We start from the raw sequence: 16449 nt of genomic DNA, 5'->3' as shown, positions 1-16449 counted from the left end.
GAGCTTTGATTTGCTATCTTCTCTTCTGTTTTTACGAAGGAGCTCTGACAGGTTTTTCTTTATGGACACTGTGCTCTCCTAGCTTTTTCTTGGTGTCAAGGTAATGTCATATTCATAAGGCTGAGTTTAGAAACAACATTTCGTCCTTTTTTTTAAGACCCCAAACTGTTTAAATACTGAATGAATGATATCTTCTTGAAGGTGTGATAAAACTCAAGTATGAAATTATCTGTGATGATGATGGTGATGATGATGATAATGATGACAGTGATGGTAATGATGATGGTGATGATGATGACATAGGTGATATGGTGATGGTGATAGGGATGGTGATGGTGATGTTGATAGGGATGGTGATGGTGATGATAATGATGATGATGGGTGATGGTGATGGTGATGATGATAGGGATGGTGATGGTGATGATGATGGTGATGGTGATACGGATGGTGAACGGATGGTGATGGTGATGATGATGGTGATGATGATGATGACAATGAGGATGGTGATGGTGATGGTAATGGTGATGATGGTGATGATAGGGATGGTGATGGTGGTGGTGATGGTGATGGTGATGATGATGGTGATGGTGATGATGATGGTGATGATGATGGTGATGGTGATGGTGATGATGATGGTGATGATGATGATGATGATAATGAGGATGGTGATGGTGATGATGGTGATGATGATGGTGACGGTAATGATGATGATGGGTGATGGTAATGGTGATGATGGTGATGGTGATAGGGATGGTGATGATGATGGTGATGGTGATAGGGACAGTTATGGGGACAATGGTGGTGGTGATGGTAGTGGTGGTGGTGTTGGTGCTACATTCTAACATCTATAGAGTATTCACTATGTGCCAGGTGCTATGTATATATGTACATATATAGTTCACTTTATCCTCACAATAATCCTATATAGTAGTTAGTATTATTACCTCATTTTGCCAGATAAACTGATACACAGGGAAGTTGAGGAACTTGCCTAAAGTTATACCTCTATTAAGTGATGTTGTCGGGGTTTATGTCTACCCAATTGTATTCCCGATCCAGGTTCTGTTTTAGAAATAGACATGTCACATTTCTGCCATGTTTATTGGTTCTGGTTTTTGAGTCAATTTTGATAATTTTCCTAGAAAATTATCCTTTTCATTTAGATTTTCAAATGTAAAATATTCTACGTAATATTTTCTTATAATTTAAAAACTCTCCATATTTGTAATTTCTTATGCTTAATGCCATTTTCTTTAGATCAGATTTGTGAGGTTTTGCATGTTTTGTTGATCTTCTCAAAGAATAAGTTCTTGGTTTATTATTAAGGTCTCCTTTTCCTTTCTATATTAATTAGTTTCTGATTCAACTTTTAAAAATTCCTTTCTTCCCCCTTACTTAAACTTATATACTTTATTTTGGGTTGTCATTTATTAGAAAATCTTTTGTATCTTCTAATAAGTGCATTTAAGGACATAAATATTCTCCTAGTTACTGCTTTTGCCAAATCCCACAGCCTTTAATTCATAGCTACTCATTATCACTCTTTTCTAAAAAGCCTATAATTTCAATTTCCATATTCTTTTAATACTAAAAGTAACTCAGAAGTCTGAATTTTAAATTCCACAAGAATATTATTTTTGGTTGGTTCTTCTTATTTCTAATTTCATTTGATTTTATCAGAGATTGTGGCCTCTATTATTTCATTTTGACAATTTATTTTTCTTCTGGGATGGGATAAATATGCTCAACTTCTATGTCTTATGAATTTTTGAAAATTATATGTAATTTTTATGCTGGTAACAAAGTGTTTCTCTAAATATAACTATTGAAGGAACTTATGAGTTAGTCAAATCCCTAATGGGCTGGCTTACTTGATCTGTCTATGTTAGAATATATTAACATTTCCAACTAGGAGTGTAGGTTTGTCCATGTATTTGAACATTTTAACACTTTCTGCTTTATTTATTTCAAAGAGATTTTGAAGTGCATAAATATTTATGATTTTGTCAGATATGCGTAAGATGCTTTTATGGACTATTGTAGGTTAAGTGCTTTCATATCTGTATGTTACATTTTTGGTGCCTGAATCATAATAAAAATCTTTCTTTTAATGCTGAATATCTTTCATTTGAATTCTTTATTGTCAGGAATTTATATTATCAATATTTCCTTTATTCTATAAGCTGTTTCCTGGAATAGCTATTCTATATCCTTTATTTCCAGCCTTTCTCATGTTGTTTCAGGTAGGTCTCCTACACATGGTGTAGATGTGGCCTTTGCTTTGTAGCCCCAATCTTTTAGCCTTTTTCCATGAATAAGACATTTTTATCCATTCACAAATACAAAATTTGTTAATATTTGACCAATTCTTTCTATCTTATTTTCTTCAAATGTTGGATAGAATTCACACACAAATAATCTGGGTATGAAGTTTCCTTTGTGGGAAAAATTTTTAAAACAAATTCAATAAATGTAATAGATACATGCACAGCTAAATTTTCTATTATGTTTCAGTTTTTGGTAAACGGTCTTTTCAAGAAACTCATTTTATCTGAATTGTAAATCTGTTTGGCCTCAAGTAATTTATGGCATTTCATATATATCCGGTTAATATCTGTAGAATCTGTAGTGAGTCCTCTTTTTTCCCTTAAATTGTTAGTTTGGATGCTTTGTGATTTTCTCCCTGTTTTCCTTTCTTGATCAGTCTTGCTAGTGGTTTAGGAATTTTCAAAGTCTTTTTCAAAGAGCCATATTTTGGCTTCACTAATTTTCACTACTGATGGTTTTCTATTTTATTGATTTCTTCTTGTTAGTATTTATTCCTTTCGAATTGCTTGATTCTAAATTGCTCATCTTTTTCTGCTTCCTAAGATGGAAATTTGGACAACTGATTTTTAACTCTTTCCTCTTTTCTAATTTTAAAGCATTTTAAAGCTACAAATTCCCCCCTAAACTGCTGCTTTAATTGCAATCCCACACATTTTGATACATTACGTTTTGATATTTAAACATCTTTACATTTCTCTTGTATTTTTTATTTGACTCCTGGGTTAGAAGCATATAGTTTAACACTAAAACATTTGGGGATATTTTAAAATATTCTATTGTTAATGATTTCTAATTTGATTTTAGTGTGGTTAGACATCAGACTATACGATTTTTTGTCTTCATATTTATTTCTGTATTTTCAAATTTGTGGAGATGCTTTTATGGCCTAGTATAAGTAATACCTTTGTAACAGGTTAATGTTCCATGTGCACTTTAAGTAAACAAGTATTTTTCAATTCAGTTTAGTGGTTTATGAAACATCAATTAGTTTTAGGAAGTTGATAATGTTGTTCAGACCTCCTATATATTCCTATTGGTATAATAATAAGAACTAGAAAAGGGATACTAAATATCTAATTATGTCATAGATTTGTCTCATTTTTTCTTGGATTTTGTCAGATATGCATAAGATGCTTTTATGGTCTACCGTAGGTTAAGTGCTTTCATATCTGTATTTTATAGATCTGTTATTAGGTATAAGCACATTTTATGATTTTATGCCTCCTGGTGAAATGACCTTTTTATCATTACCTACTATCTATATTTATCTCTGTTAATATTTCTTGCCTTCATAACTACTTTGTCTGATATTAATATATGTATAGTAGTTTCCTTGTGCTTATTGTTTACATCAGATATGTTTTTCATCCTTTCACTTTCAAGCTACCTAATTTTTGTATTTAAAGTGCGCCTCTTGTAGAGAGTATGTGGCTTGGTCATACTTTCCTTTGGAGTGTTTAGTCCTTTCGCATTTAATAATGTTTGAATTTAATCTTACCCTTTGGTTATCTATTGTTTATTTGCCCCATTGGTTTTATTTGTATAGTGTGGTCTGTTACATTTGTTGCTACTATTTCAAACCTGCCATTTTACTATCTGCTTTATATTTGTCTCATTTACTTTTGTTTTTCTGCTCTTCCATTATTGTCATTTTATTAATTAAATATTTTAAAATATTTTTCATTTCCTCTTGGCGTTTTAACTGTACTTCTTTTATTTTTAGTGACTGCCCAAGAGTTAATAATACATGCTTTCTTAAATGAAAGATAAATATATTGTCTTTTATACTCTCATACAGTAAGTATGTCCAATACCCTCCATTCCTTCCTTAGATTCATGTTTTCTTCTGACATCACATCACTTTAGCTGAGGAACCTCCATTAGCATATCTTGTAGGTTTGCTGGTGATGAATTCCCTCTTTTTTTACTTGCAGAGTGTTTTTCATCTCAACTTTGAAAAGGAATATTTGAATTGAATGTTTAATTCAGGGTTAATCATGCTCCTATCAGTGGTTTAAAGATGTTCAAGTGTCTTTTGCTCTCCATAATTTCTGATAAGAAGGCAGCCATTCATTCTGTCATTGATCCCTTGTAAGAACTGTTTTTTTGTTTGTTTGTTTGTTTTTTGTGGGTACGTTTAATGTTTTTCTTTCTTTTTTCCTTTGGTTTCCAGAAGTGTGACTATAATATGCCACATGTGGTTTCCTTCATATTTATCATGCTTGATGTTCATAGAGATTCTTGCCTTTGGAGATTGATAGATTTTAACAAATTTAGGAAAACTTGTCACTAAGTGTGTTGGTAATTTCTTGTTTCCTTTCAAGTATATCTCTATCCATCTCCTAAAGACTTCATTTCACAGACTCTTTGTCAAGTGGTTCTAGCTAGTTTGGCTGATGAGAGCTGGTGGGAGACTGGGAGGCAAGGGAAAGAAAGAGATTGGGTATATTTCTCCTTCTTACTCTCTACTTGGCAGTCATTTTCTGGATGGCCTGCAACTCCTGCCTTTTCTAAAGTTCCAGATCCTTGTCAGACAACACCTTACCTTTGTCTAGCTCTAGCTTTGCATGGTTCTAGCATCTGCAAGAAGGCCCAGGAGCCTGGGTTTCTGCTAACAACACCTCTATCCTGTTTCCTTACAAGTTTAGAGGTGGTAGGAAGTTTCTTCTGTTGCTATACCATGGCTACTATACTCTCCCCTGTTTGGTTTATCAGCCTTTCTGTTATTCTGTAAATACTTCTTTTTACTAAATTCCCTTTCTGAAACACCTAAGGCAATTTGTTTTCTTTATTGGAGCCTAATCCATTAACTAGATAAAGCTTTCTCTGGGTACTATAATATCATTAATAGTTAGGTAGAAACCTAGGGAAGAACTGTAACAGTGACTTCTCTCTAAATTCATTCCTTTTTCTTTTGAAAACAGCAAAACAAAGTTGTTGCTGGAAGTATTTAGCATTAGAAGTATTGAGAAATATGTATATATGCCTTGGGTTATGCCATACTCTAATTTTTTTATAAATGGAACAAGGGATTATGGAATTATATTGGCCTTCAATTAAACACGTATCAACTGATTTAGAGACAATTATGTGTTAATCTATTAACAAATCATAAGGTTTATTTTGTGAATCAGAGTTTAAATAATGGATTATTGTACTACAATGAATTATATAGGCCTTCGTTTCCTAAAATGCATTTCAATGTTTCTTTTTTTTGAATAATTATTTACTATGAAGAGAGTTGACAGAGACATTCTGAAGTAAGGTCAAATAGACCCGAAAAACAATATGCATATTAAAATGTGACTCTTCCTATTTTATAATAATATGCTGGACACAGTGATGAGCATCCCAGAAGAGTTGTTGACATTTTTTTGTGAATGTATCTGATGACCACTACTTACACCTTCCTCAAATATCAAAATCTATTAAGAGCTGATAAAGGAATACAGTGTTACTAATACAGGTTACTATCTGTTTTTTATTTGCTGTAAAGTAGATATGCCCATTTAAGCAGGGGTGATCATTCTTAAAAGTATGTTGTGACACACAAAACTGACTAAAGAAGAAATGAAAAATGTAAATAGGCTTACCTATAAAAAGTAAAGAGATTAACTTGGTAATAAAAAAAATCTACTTACTAAGAAAAATTCATGTGCAGATGGCTTCACTGGTAAATTTTCCTAAACTTTCATTTAATTTTTAAATTTTTTTGAGACAGAGTCTTGCTCTGTCACCCAAGCTGGAGTGCAGTGGTGCAGTCACAGCTCACTGCAGCCTCTCCTTCCCGGGCTGCAGCCATCCTCCTGCCTCAGCCTACCAAGTAGCTGGGACCAACAGGTCTGTGCTACCATGCCTGGCCAATTTTTGTATTTTTGGTAGAGACGGGGTTTTGCCCCTTTGCCCAGGGGTGTTGCCATGTTGTCCAGGCTGATCTCAAACTCTTGAGCTCAAGCAATGTACCTGCCTCTGCCTCTCAAAGTGCTGGGATTACAGGTGTGAGCTACCATGCCTGGCCCAAAACTTTGAAAGAAGAAGTAATATCCATTTTTTACAAACTCTTCCATAAAATGGAAGGGAAGGGAACAGGTCTTAGGTCATTCTGAGACCAGTATCACCCTGATACCAATACCAAAGACATCACAAAAAAGTAGAAATCAGTATCTCTTATGAATATGGATACAAAACTCCTTAACAAAATATTAGTCAATTGAATCCAGCCACAAGTAAAAAGGTTTACATATCAATACCAAGGGGGGTTTACCCAAGAAATGTAAGGTTGCTTTAATATCTGAATATCAGTCAACCTATCAACAGATCACATTAATAGAATAGAAGAAAAAAACACATTATCATCTCAATAGCTGTAGAAAATGGATTTTACAAAATCCAACACTATTTCACAATGAAAACACTCAACAAACTATTACTAAAATGAAATTTCCTTATCTTGATAAAAGGTCACCATGAGAAACTCACAACTAACATCATACTTAGTGGTGAAAGGCTGAATGCTTCTCTCCTGAGATTGAATAAGAAAGGATGTGTGCTGTGGCTACTTCTATCTAACTTTGTACTGGAGGTTTTAACCAGGGAAATTGGGCAGGAAAATAATATAAAAGGCATCAGATTGTAAAAGAAGAAGTAAAACGATCTTCATTTGTAGGTGATATGGTCTTGCATACAGAATAGTATGTGACAACCTGAGATTCAGACTTGGGGTGGCTCAAACTCTCACCAATATGTTCAACTTCAGGCTGTTCAGTATTCTAGTCTATGGCATACCGGTATTTATGTTCAGATGGACCTCTCTTCCATCTGAGTTCTCATGGGCTTAATGCTTCTGCCTCCCAAAATGTATCTGTTGAATTCGTAACCCCCAATGTGATGGCATTAGGGAAATGGGGCCTTTGGGAAGTGACTGGGTCATGAAGGTGGAGACCTCATGAATGGCATTAGTGCCCTTATGAGAACTGGCTGCAGAACTAGCTCTTTCTTTCTGCCATGTGAGGATACAAGCAGAAGACAGTAGTCTGCAATCTGAAACAGAGCCCTTACCCAAACCCACCCGTGCTGGCACCCTGATGTCAGACTTTGGCTTCTGGAACCATGGCTTCTAAATTTCTATTGCTCCTAAGCTACACAGTCTGTGGTCCTTTGTTAGAGAAGACCAAAGGACTAAGACACCAGGGAACAACAAATACTGTGAGACAAAGTAATGGTTGGTCAAACGCTCTTAATTATAACCATTTATCCTGCCTGTTCTGTCAAAAGCATGTTCAGGTCCATTAAGTATACCAAGATGTTGGTGTAACTTAATCAATTTTAATTCACATCCCAGTTGCAAAACTGCTTCTTTTTAACCCTGAAGCATAACTTATTACGTATGTACTGAAAAGCAAACTTGAGTCTTCCCTGTCATGAGGCAAGAAAAATTACTTTTAGTGTTCATTTTTGACTTTGGTGCTTTACTCAAGTGCATTCTTAGGGAATATGGAAGAGGCTGATTCTGGACAAGGTCGTCTTTCCTTTCTGCTTTTTTTTCCCAGTCAATGAATTGCTTAAAGGTGGCCCTGACAGGGGTGAGAAACACATTTATTGATGAGAGAAGCCCAGTGGAGACACACATTCTGCTCAAAAAGCCTACGAAATGTATTAATTACAAGCCATCTGTCTGGGTAAATAATGATGTCTTTGGCATTCTACTGAACGTCATGACTTTCATGGCCTCTCTCCTGGTTGACTTCACTTCCCTTACTTCCTCCCTAAAGCAAGCCTCTCATCAGCTCTCCACTCACATCTGTTGCGTGGGATTCAGTCAGGATGATAAGAACCAAAGGAAGCAAACTTTTCTTTTAATTATAAGTTAACATGAAATAAAAATTCCTCCTTTTTAAAAGACAGAACTTCAAAATGAAAGGGAATTCAGTAAAAAAAAAAAAAAAAAAAAAAAAGAAGAAAGAAAGAAAAGTTGAAAGGAGGAAATGGAGTTTAAATATTCATCACCATTACAGTAGCCTTTCTCTGATGAGAGGACTTAGCTTTGAGATGTTCTGGACACTTGAAGGTTCTGAGATGTAGGAAAGAAAAAAGAGATGATCTTTGGCCAAGTAAGAAGAGTTCTACCTTTACAGCAATGATAAGGGCTGAAGATCTGAACTTTCAAACACACTGTATTCCCCAGAAAGTGCAGAGTCTTCTCTTCCTATACCCTCTACTTGGGGGAACTCATCCCATCTCTTGGATTTAAATACTCCATAGGTGCAGGTTTTTCAGATTGTATCTCCACCCAGCTCTATAGAATCTATAGCAGCTATAGGGGGTTCACGGGAGGTTCTATAAATTCTACAGGTCACATACTCCCTTCTGTGTGAAACCCCAGCACCTGATGTGTAGCAGGCACAGGTATCTCATGTCCAGAACTGAGCCCTGGAGTTTGCTCTCCCTCCCCAACCTGTGCCTGCTCCAGGATTCTCTCTTTGTAAATGGCAACAGTTTTTCCAATTGTTCAGGACAAAATTAAACAAAATTAAAACCCCTGCAAAACTTACTTTCTCATACTCCTTATATCTAATCCAGCAGCAAGACTTGTCTACGTCATTCTGTACAACCTATGCCAGGATTTGAACGCGTTTTACCACCTCTAGTATTGAGTATTGAAATAAGTAATGAAACTGATATTAGAGATCTAGGTAGAAATAATAATTCTAAGATACTTAACATTATAATTTGGTTTATTAATATCTCTTAAGTAAAACATCATTATTCTTAATTTTTCTTGGGCTAATGAAACACATGTTATTTACCTAAATTGTGCTAGAAAAAAATTCATCCTTGTTTTAACAATTGTCCTCATGACCGCTAAACATAATCCATTTAGTTTGGCAGATAATATGAATAAAACTACTTAAAAACAGAAAAAGCAATTCATGCTTGATCATTTTTGGTCTTCGAAGGTAGCTCACATCTCTGATAAAGTGATACTACAGGGCAGACAGAGTGAGAGAGCAACTCCAAAAAGAGGAGTCAACCAATAATTTAATTTTATCTATTCAAATTCTGAGACGACAACCAGATTGAACGATTATAGGCTGAATAAGGACGATGTTGGGCTCCCCTTCAGGAAAACACCTCCCTTTACTGGTCCTTTCCAGGTAACAAATTTCTCCATTATTAGTTATTCATTCATTCATTTACTCACTCATTTAATTATTTCTTTCCCTTTTCCAAAAACACATGAGGCAATTTACCACAAAAAAAGCTAAACAAATGAAACAAAGCAAAAGTATAATTAACGAGTTAAGAACACAAGTAAAGATAGGTCAGCAGAAGTGAGAAGCACCATTATTCTAGCAAAAAATGCTTCATAAAATACAACAAAATGGTTTCTTTAAATAGATGAGATAATAGGCAAGAGAGAGAGATTCCTAGTACACAGAAGGTATTCAAATGCAGATCGCTGAGAGGGGCTGATGCTAAAGGCCCAGGAGAAACCAGAGCTAATACCTGCTCTTGGTGTAAGCTTGATGTCTACCCAAGGAAGGTGATGCTCTCAGGCATTTGATTAACATGAAATTAGAACTGAGCTCTTGAATAAAGGCAGGGGCCCTGAAGGGCTGTCCCACCAAGAAACAAGAAACAGGAAAACTCTCCACCGGTCTGGTAATTTTTAGGGAAGATAACCATTTGACTGGGACCATGAAGAAAAGGTCAGTTTCAAAAATTGGGATCACCAATCTTGCTCCATGCCAGTAGGTGTTGACCCAAATTCACATGACCTCCTTAGTGCCGGAACCTTAGTCTAAGGATTTAATAAAATATTGTGACTTGAATTGGTGAATCCCAGAGATACCTGGGAAAGATACACTGAAATCTATCCCACAGTGATGCCGTTACAACTCAGAACATACAAGACTACCATGGACCCAAATCCTTGCTGTTGATGAATATATACACAAAATTACAGATAATACAAGGACAGACTTAAATGGCAGAATCACATATTGATCAGTCCTAAGGAACACAGTAAAATAAGTGATATTTCCGCCAGGCGCAGTGGTTCATACCTGTAATCCCAACACTTTGGGAGGCCGAGGCGGGCGAATTGCTTGAGGCTAAAAGTTTGAGAGCAGCCTGGCCAACAAGGTGAAACTCCGTCTCTACTAAAAATATAAAAATTAGCCTGGCTCAGTGGCAGGTGCCTGTAATCCCAGCTACTCGGGAGGCTGAGGCAGGAGAACTGCTTGAACCCGGGAGGCAGAGGTGGCAGTGAGCCAAGATGGTGCCACCACACTTCAGCCTGGGTGACAGAGCAGAACTCTGTATTAGGTACAATGTATACTACTTGGGTGATGAATGCACTGAAATCTCAGACTTCACCACTCTACAATTCATCCATGTAACAAAAACCACTTCTATCCCAAAAGATATTGACAAAAAAATATAATATTAAAAACATGTAAATATAAAATACATATAAATAATAATTATATATTTTCTTTAACATAAATAATATACACTGAAATTTTAATAATCATTAAAGAAAAATATACATGATGTATATTCTATAAACTTTAATAGTAATCTTTAATGAAAAAAATACATATACTTCCTAACCAGTAAAAGAAATAAAAGAATAAACAGGCCTCTCTGCCTATGGAGTAGCCATTCTTTTATTTCTTTACTTTCTAATAAAGTTGCTTTTAATTTACCATTAATAAAAAGAATAAAAGAACTTGATCAATCCATTAGAAATCAGAAAAAAGAGAATAAAGGACCAAAGAAAAGCAAGGTAAATAAAACACAAAATAAAATGGTAGAAGTGGGTCCACACACACCAATTATAAAATCAAAATACCGATGACAAAATAAATATAGAAGAAATTAACATGAAGAAAGATACCAAATTGAATAAATAAAACCAAAATAAAAACATGTATTGTTTAAAGGAAGCATACCCAAATAATAACAGTCAAGAGGGTGGAAAATTGGATCTACAGTAAAGAGGACACAAGGCAAACATTTGCAAAAGTCTGGATTATGGACCCGTGTGTGTTTATTATATCACACTCTGTACTTTTCTGTATCTTTGAAATATTTCCTAGGAAGATTGTTTTTAAAGAAAAAGAAAAAGAAAAAAATGAAGATATTAATATGAAAGAAACATGAAGAAGTCACAGAACAAGAAGCCTGAGGCTGTTACAGCAAGTGCAGGTCTGGGGGCTCCATTAGATGAGGCTGTGGGTTTTCCTTAGAGCGAATGCAACCTGCGTGCACCCACAAAAGTAATGGGTGATGAAGCTTGAGAGATGAATGTCCATGGGTCCTCATAAAGATGCAATACCACCGAAGACAGACAAGGAAAATCAAAGCCAAGCCAGCAAAGACATGACAGAGATGTGTTTCTTAAAAGTGAAATCCCATGAAACGTTTTTCCTGATTCCTGGAAGTCTTTTTGTATTCTTTGGAGGCATCTTTTAAATTACCCCCAGTCACTCTCCCCACCCCCAGCACCTCCCAGTAGGTGACAGATCCTGTATTACTTATAATGCAGAGAATAGAGAAATACTCATCCAATAGGAAGATGTAGAAAAATTAATGAATCTATCTATGTAAGAGTAACAGTAAGGACCCCTTCCCTGGGTAATATTTATTCCACCTATCTAGCTTTCAAAATGCTTTTCTGCTCTACCAGTCTATAAGCCAGTGTGTACTGGGATGGGTGTTTCTCTTCAGTACCATGATACAGGCCTGACACTAAGGAGCTTAATTTGTTAACATTTGTTTGAATGGAAAACTGATATATTAACATTGGGACATTTCACTGAAGATTTTGTAAGTCCTGAAGAAGGGCTCCTTTTGCCCATGTATTACACTTTCAATTCATGGGGAGAGGGTAAGTCTACTGGAAACCCCTTCCATAAGGGAGCACATTGCTAAGGAACTGTACATACATGAACAAAACTTTCACCACTCTACAATTCATTCACGTAATCAAAAACCACTTGTACCCCAAAAGTGGTTTTAGGCTATTTGGCTCAGTGCCCAGAAGAAAATCCTTTGAATTACAGAGGCGGAGAAACAGACAACTTCTTTGTAGTTTGCTCAGTGTGTTAATGAGACAAAACGCTACTCAGTCTAAGCCGCTTGAGTTGCCCACAAAGGCTGGCTGCACCATGAGAGTTAAATGCAAGCACCCAACTGAATTCTACCAGACTGAAAATGATTGCTTTGACCTTAACAAAATAGGTTAAGAAAGAAAAAATATATGATCAGAAGGAAAAAAAAAATCTACCTTAAAACTTCTTTTTATATCCCCAGTTATTAGAAGAAGGACAAGAATTTTCTTTAGATTGTAAAATGAGAATTAGCCTTCTTGAAGAAAGTCGCCTGATTGGTCTTGAACGAATTAAGAAGGTGCAAGAGAAAGATGACCTAGGGATCCTAAAGTGATTGGTTTTTCACCAGTAAGTGGAACCAGAAGGAATTCACCTCAAAGCATGAAATGTGGTTTGCTCCGATTCTCCCATTTGTACCCACGTCTCTCCTGGGAGAGGTTGGCTGAACCTTGACTTATAACAAAGACGGCTGTGGAGTGGACTTCAAAGAGAGGGCCGTGTAATGCACAGAACTTGGACAAAATGGATGGGTGGGCAAAGTGTGTCTTATAGTGAAAGGCCATGCCCTTTCAATATAATATAATGCCATTTGTTTATTAGAAACCACATCTGGGGACTGTGTTCTTCGTGGGTAAAGTTTATTGAGCTACATTTCCTAGACTGTGCATCGGAGTAATACCAACATCAAAACAAGAAGGTTAAATTATTTTTTTTAAATCCCTAGAAGTTTGAATCAACATGTCCACTTTGAAAATCCAACAGTATGCTAAGGAAGACACATGGGGGTCACTTAACCTCCGAGGTCCTGGGTTACTCTCCCTTCACCACGACATGTTAAATCACCCCTCTGTCTATACATTAGCATCCTTTCACACCTTTAAATATAACTGGGCTCCAGTGGAAAGGCACCCCAGGTGAGAATCCCAATGGAAACCAGAAGTACTTACTTTGGCAGCACGAGAATCTGCACAATGAAGATACAGAAGAATATGAGGCAGGCACAAGTCACGTAATACTTGAATGCTGGCAGTGCCGTGGCCCGGTACTGAAGGGGAGAAATGAACCTGTGAGTGACGGTTCTCCAAGAGAAGAGCTGCACACAGTGGCCAGCAGCCTAGTTGTATCCAGAGCATGCACCACACTCAGTAATTGTGTGGATTGACGCCAACGCGAGGGAAGGAGAAAGCCTGTTCACCTCAGCAGTGAGTGTTTTCTTCCCCCAGAAGAACTGTGAGGGAGTGACTTCCAAGGACCACAGTTTATGAGTGGAACTGTTCTCAAAGCCATCTATAAGCAACTGAATCTAGTAAGGAGAGAGGTACCTGACCAGAAGGTTGAGTGAGTGAACTGTGAATCGCGCCTGTGCCCTGGGTCCCATGAGGGTTGTTGTCTATGAGTATTGAGGGAAAGGGAATGACTTCTCATATACTATTTTACTTTTCAATACTACTGAGGAAATGCAAGTCATATTCCTTTATTTTAGGATTTTATTTTATTATTTGTCTTAATGCCTTTGAGAGGTGATGGGTAAAGTTACCAGACCAAAAGGTTGGCCGACTTGGTTCTTAGGTGGCTTGTTCTGAGTCTGGCCAATGGGCTCCTCTTCCTTCCTCTTGTCCAGTACATTCAGCAGGAGCCCACGTGGTTTCCCACGCCCTGAGTAAGCTGACCAGTGTTAGCTGCTTACCTGGGGCTGACCCTGCTTGACTTAGGCAGGATAAAAATGCCAGAGAGGGCTATACTTATGATGCTGATGATGACCCCTGCTGCATTCCGCATGGTGTCCTGCATTCCCTGCTTTCCCTGTGATAATCATTCAATCCACACAACAGTCCCTGTTTTTGGATGAAGGAACTGTGGACTGGAACAATGGACTACAATCAGTGAGATACAGTTCATGAGAAACCAGGACCTTCACCAGGCTCTGAACTCATACTCTCAACCTTGAGGCTCAACTGCCTTATGAAAGGTTGTATGGTAACATTAAAGGAAATAAAATTTTGTGCCAATGCCTTTGAAACCTCCTGAAAATACTGTCAGGTTGCATTGGCTACATTTGCATAAACTCTCCCAAGTTATAGGGACACATATATATTTCTTGCATTTTAGTCTCCCTGTTTTAGTGCTGCATGAAGGATCTCTGATGGGTCTCCAGATATTTCTCTTCTCTTAGCTCTTGCGGCCTTTTGCCCTACTTGATCCCCTGAAGGGCAAGCTGGGGATAGATGGACAAAAACTGAGCTTAAGTCTTGTTGCTCTCTAAAATTTGCTTTAAAGTCGGCATCCACAAATATGTATACATGGGGAATGTATGCAAAAGCTGCAGTTTTAAATGATCACTTTCTGTTTACTAGAATTTTGGGGGGTATATTTTGTGACTTAGTAGCCAACATAATTTCCATGCTCATGAAGAAGCTATATTAGCATAATTGCTGAAATGTGATTACACTCTATGCCCTCAATTAAATCCTTATCTTTTAACTTCTTCAGGCCTTTGTGCAGAGATATAAGTGAGAATTTCTTTGTGGTATTAACAAAGAAATGGACTTCTATCAGGAAAGAAAGAATGTAACAGCTAAGCAATAAGTAGCCATTAATATTGCTAAAGTTACTAAGGATAAGATGGTCAATAATAGCACATTATAACAAGCATCAGTTTGGTAAACTGTCTGCATTCAATGGTCAGAGTCCTCTACTTAGCAGTAGACAATACATCCTCTTGACAACCAACATAAAAAAAACTTTTGGTATGTCCATAGATTTTGGAAGGAATTATCATATTTAATATTTCTATTTGATATTCATAAAATAATGCACTAAATTTTATCAACATAATTTATTATTATTATTATTTTTGAGATGGAGTCTCACTCTTCTAGGCTGGAGCGCAGTGGCGCCATCTCGGCTCACTGCAAGCTCCGCCTCCCAGGTTCATGCCATTCTCCTGCCTCAGCCTCCTGAGTAGCTAGGACTACAGGTGTCCGCCACCATGCCCGGCTAATTTTTTTATATTTTTAGTAGAGACTGGGTTTCACCGTGTTAGCCAGGATGGTCTAGATCTCCTGACCTCGTGATCCGCCTGCCTTGGCCTCCCAAAGTGCTGGGATTACAGGCATGAGCCACCGTGCCTATCAACATAATTTTAATACCAGAGCTGCGAATGCTACCATTGATGTAACTTTTGTTCAAACTAGTCCTGTAATTATATAGTTGGATGATGCAAATTACTTCTAAGTCTGGTTCCTTCTCTAGATCAACAAAAAACAGAAGGCAAATAAAATAAAGTTGAGCTAGAAGAATGGTTGTCCTCTCTGCAACAATCAACTGAAGTCATTTTAGCAAACCCATATATAGCTTGACATGTACAATCTAAATGTCTGCTGACTTATTTGTGCCTGAAATGGCTCTCACTTTAAGAGCCATAATATGAAAATATTTAGATACAATAACGCTTAAAAGTTCTAATTACCCTGAAAAGGCATTGAATGTAAAACTCATATTTTGGTCAAAATACTAAAATGATTTGTGTAAAGACATTGTAGATTTATCAAGAAGAATTCTGTTTTTTTAAGACTTTTCTGAGAGAATTTCACATTGAGAAGAGCAGATATTATCTCTCACATCTTTCATTTAATTGGGATATTTCACACACATTGCAGATACTATTTACTATCGAGAGGGTTGAGAATGGTGACTGACAAAGATAGAAACTTGGTAACAAGAAATACAATAAAGCAATATATGCACGAAAGAATCACCAGAAAAGCCAGAAAGAGTTTGAATATAGTGAGAGGCAGCTTAAATGCCACATATAAAAAACATGAGCACAATTTCATGAAGAAATTCAAATTTCAGAAAACCCAATTGGTGATTTTGAAGAAGAAAAAAGCTTACCTCTTTTTCTAGTACTTTGTTATAGAAAAGCAGTGAGATTCTCTGAATGTCTTCAGACTTGAGCCATTGCCTAGAAATAGAAAGGACCAACATATCATAAAACTGAATC

General features: G+C 36.6%; 1 protein-coding gene across 3 annotated transcripts in view; it reads right to left on the bottom strand.

The window, feature by feature from the left end:
• Positions 1-16449, bottom strand: part of ADCY2 (adenylate cyclase 2) — a 432701-nt gene that overhangs the window by 85119 nt on the left and 331133 nt on the right. For all 3 annotated transcript variants that reach the window (XM_033178771.1, XM_033178769.1, XM_033178770.1), the window contains exons 13-14: positions 16341-16410; positions 13394-13491 (exon numbers count right to left, since the gene is read on the bottom strand). In XM_033178771.1, coding sequence (XP_033034662.1) covers positions 13394-13491; positions 16341-16410 — 168 coding nt within the window. The remainder of the gene's footprint in view (positions 1-13393; positions 13492-16340; positions 16411-16449) is intronic.

This window comes from Trachypithecus francoisi, unplaced genomic scaffold (genome assembly GCF_009764315.1).
Source record: "Trachypithecus francoisi isolate TF-2019V2 unplaced genomic scaffold, Tfra_2.0 Lachesis_group2, whole genome shotgun sequence".
In the NCBI taxonomy this organism is placed as follows: domain Eukaryota; kingdom Metazoa; phylum Chordata; class Mammalia; order Primates; family Cercopithecidae; genus Trachypithecus; species Trachypithecus francoisi.
The sequence above is the reverse complement of the archived record's forward strand: the minus strand, read 5'-3'. Positions and strand labels throughout refer to the sequence as shown.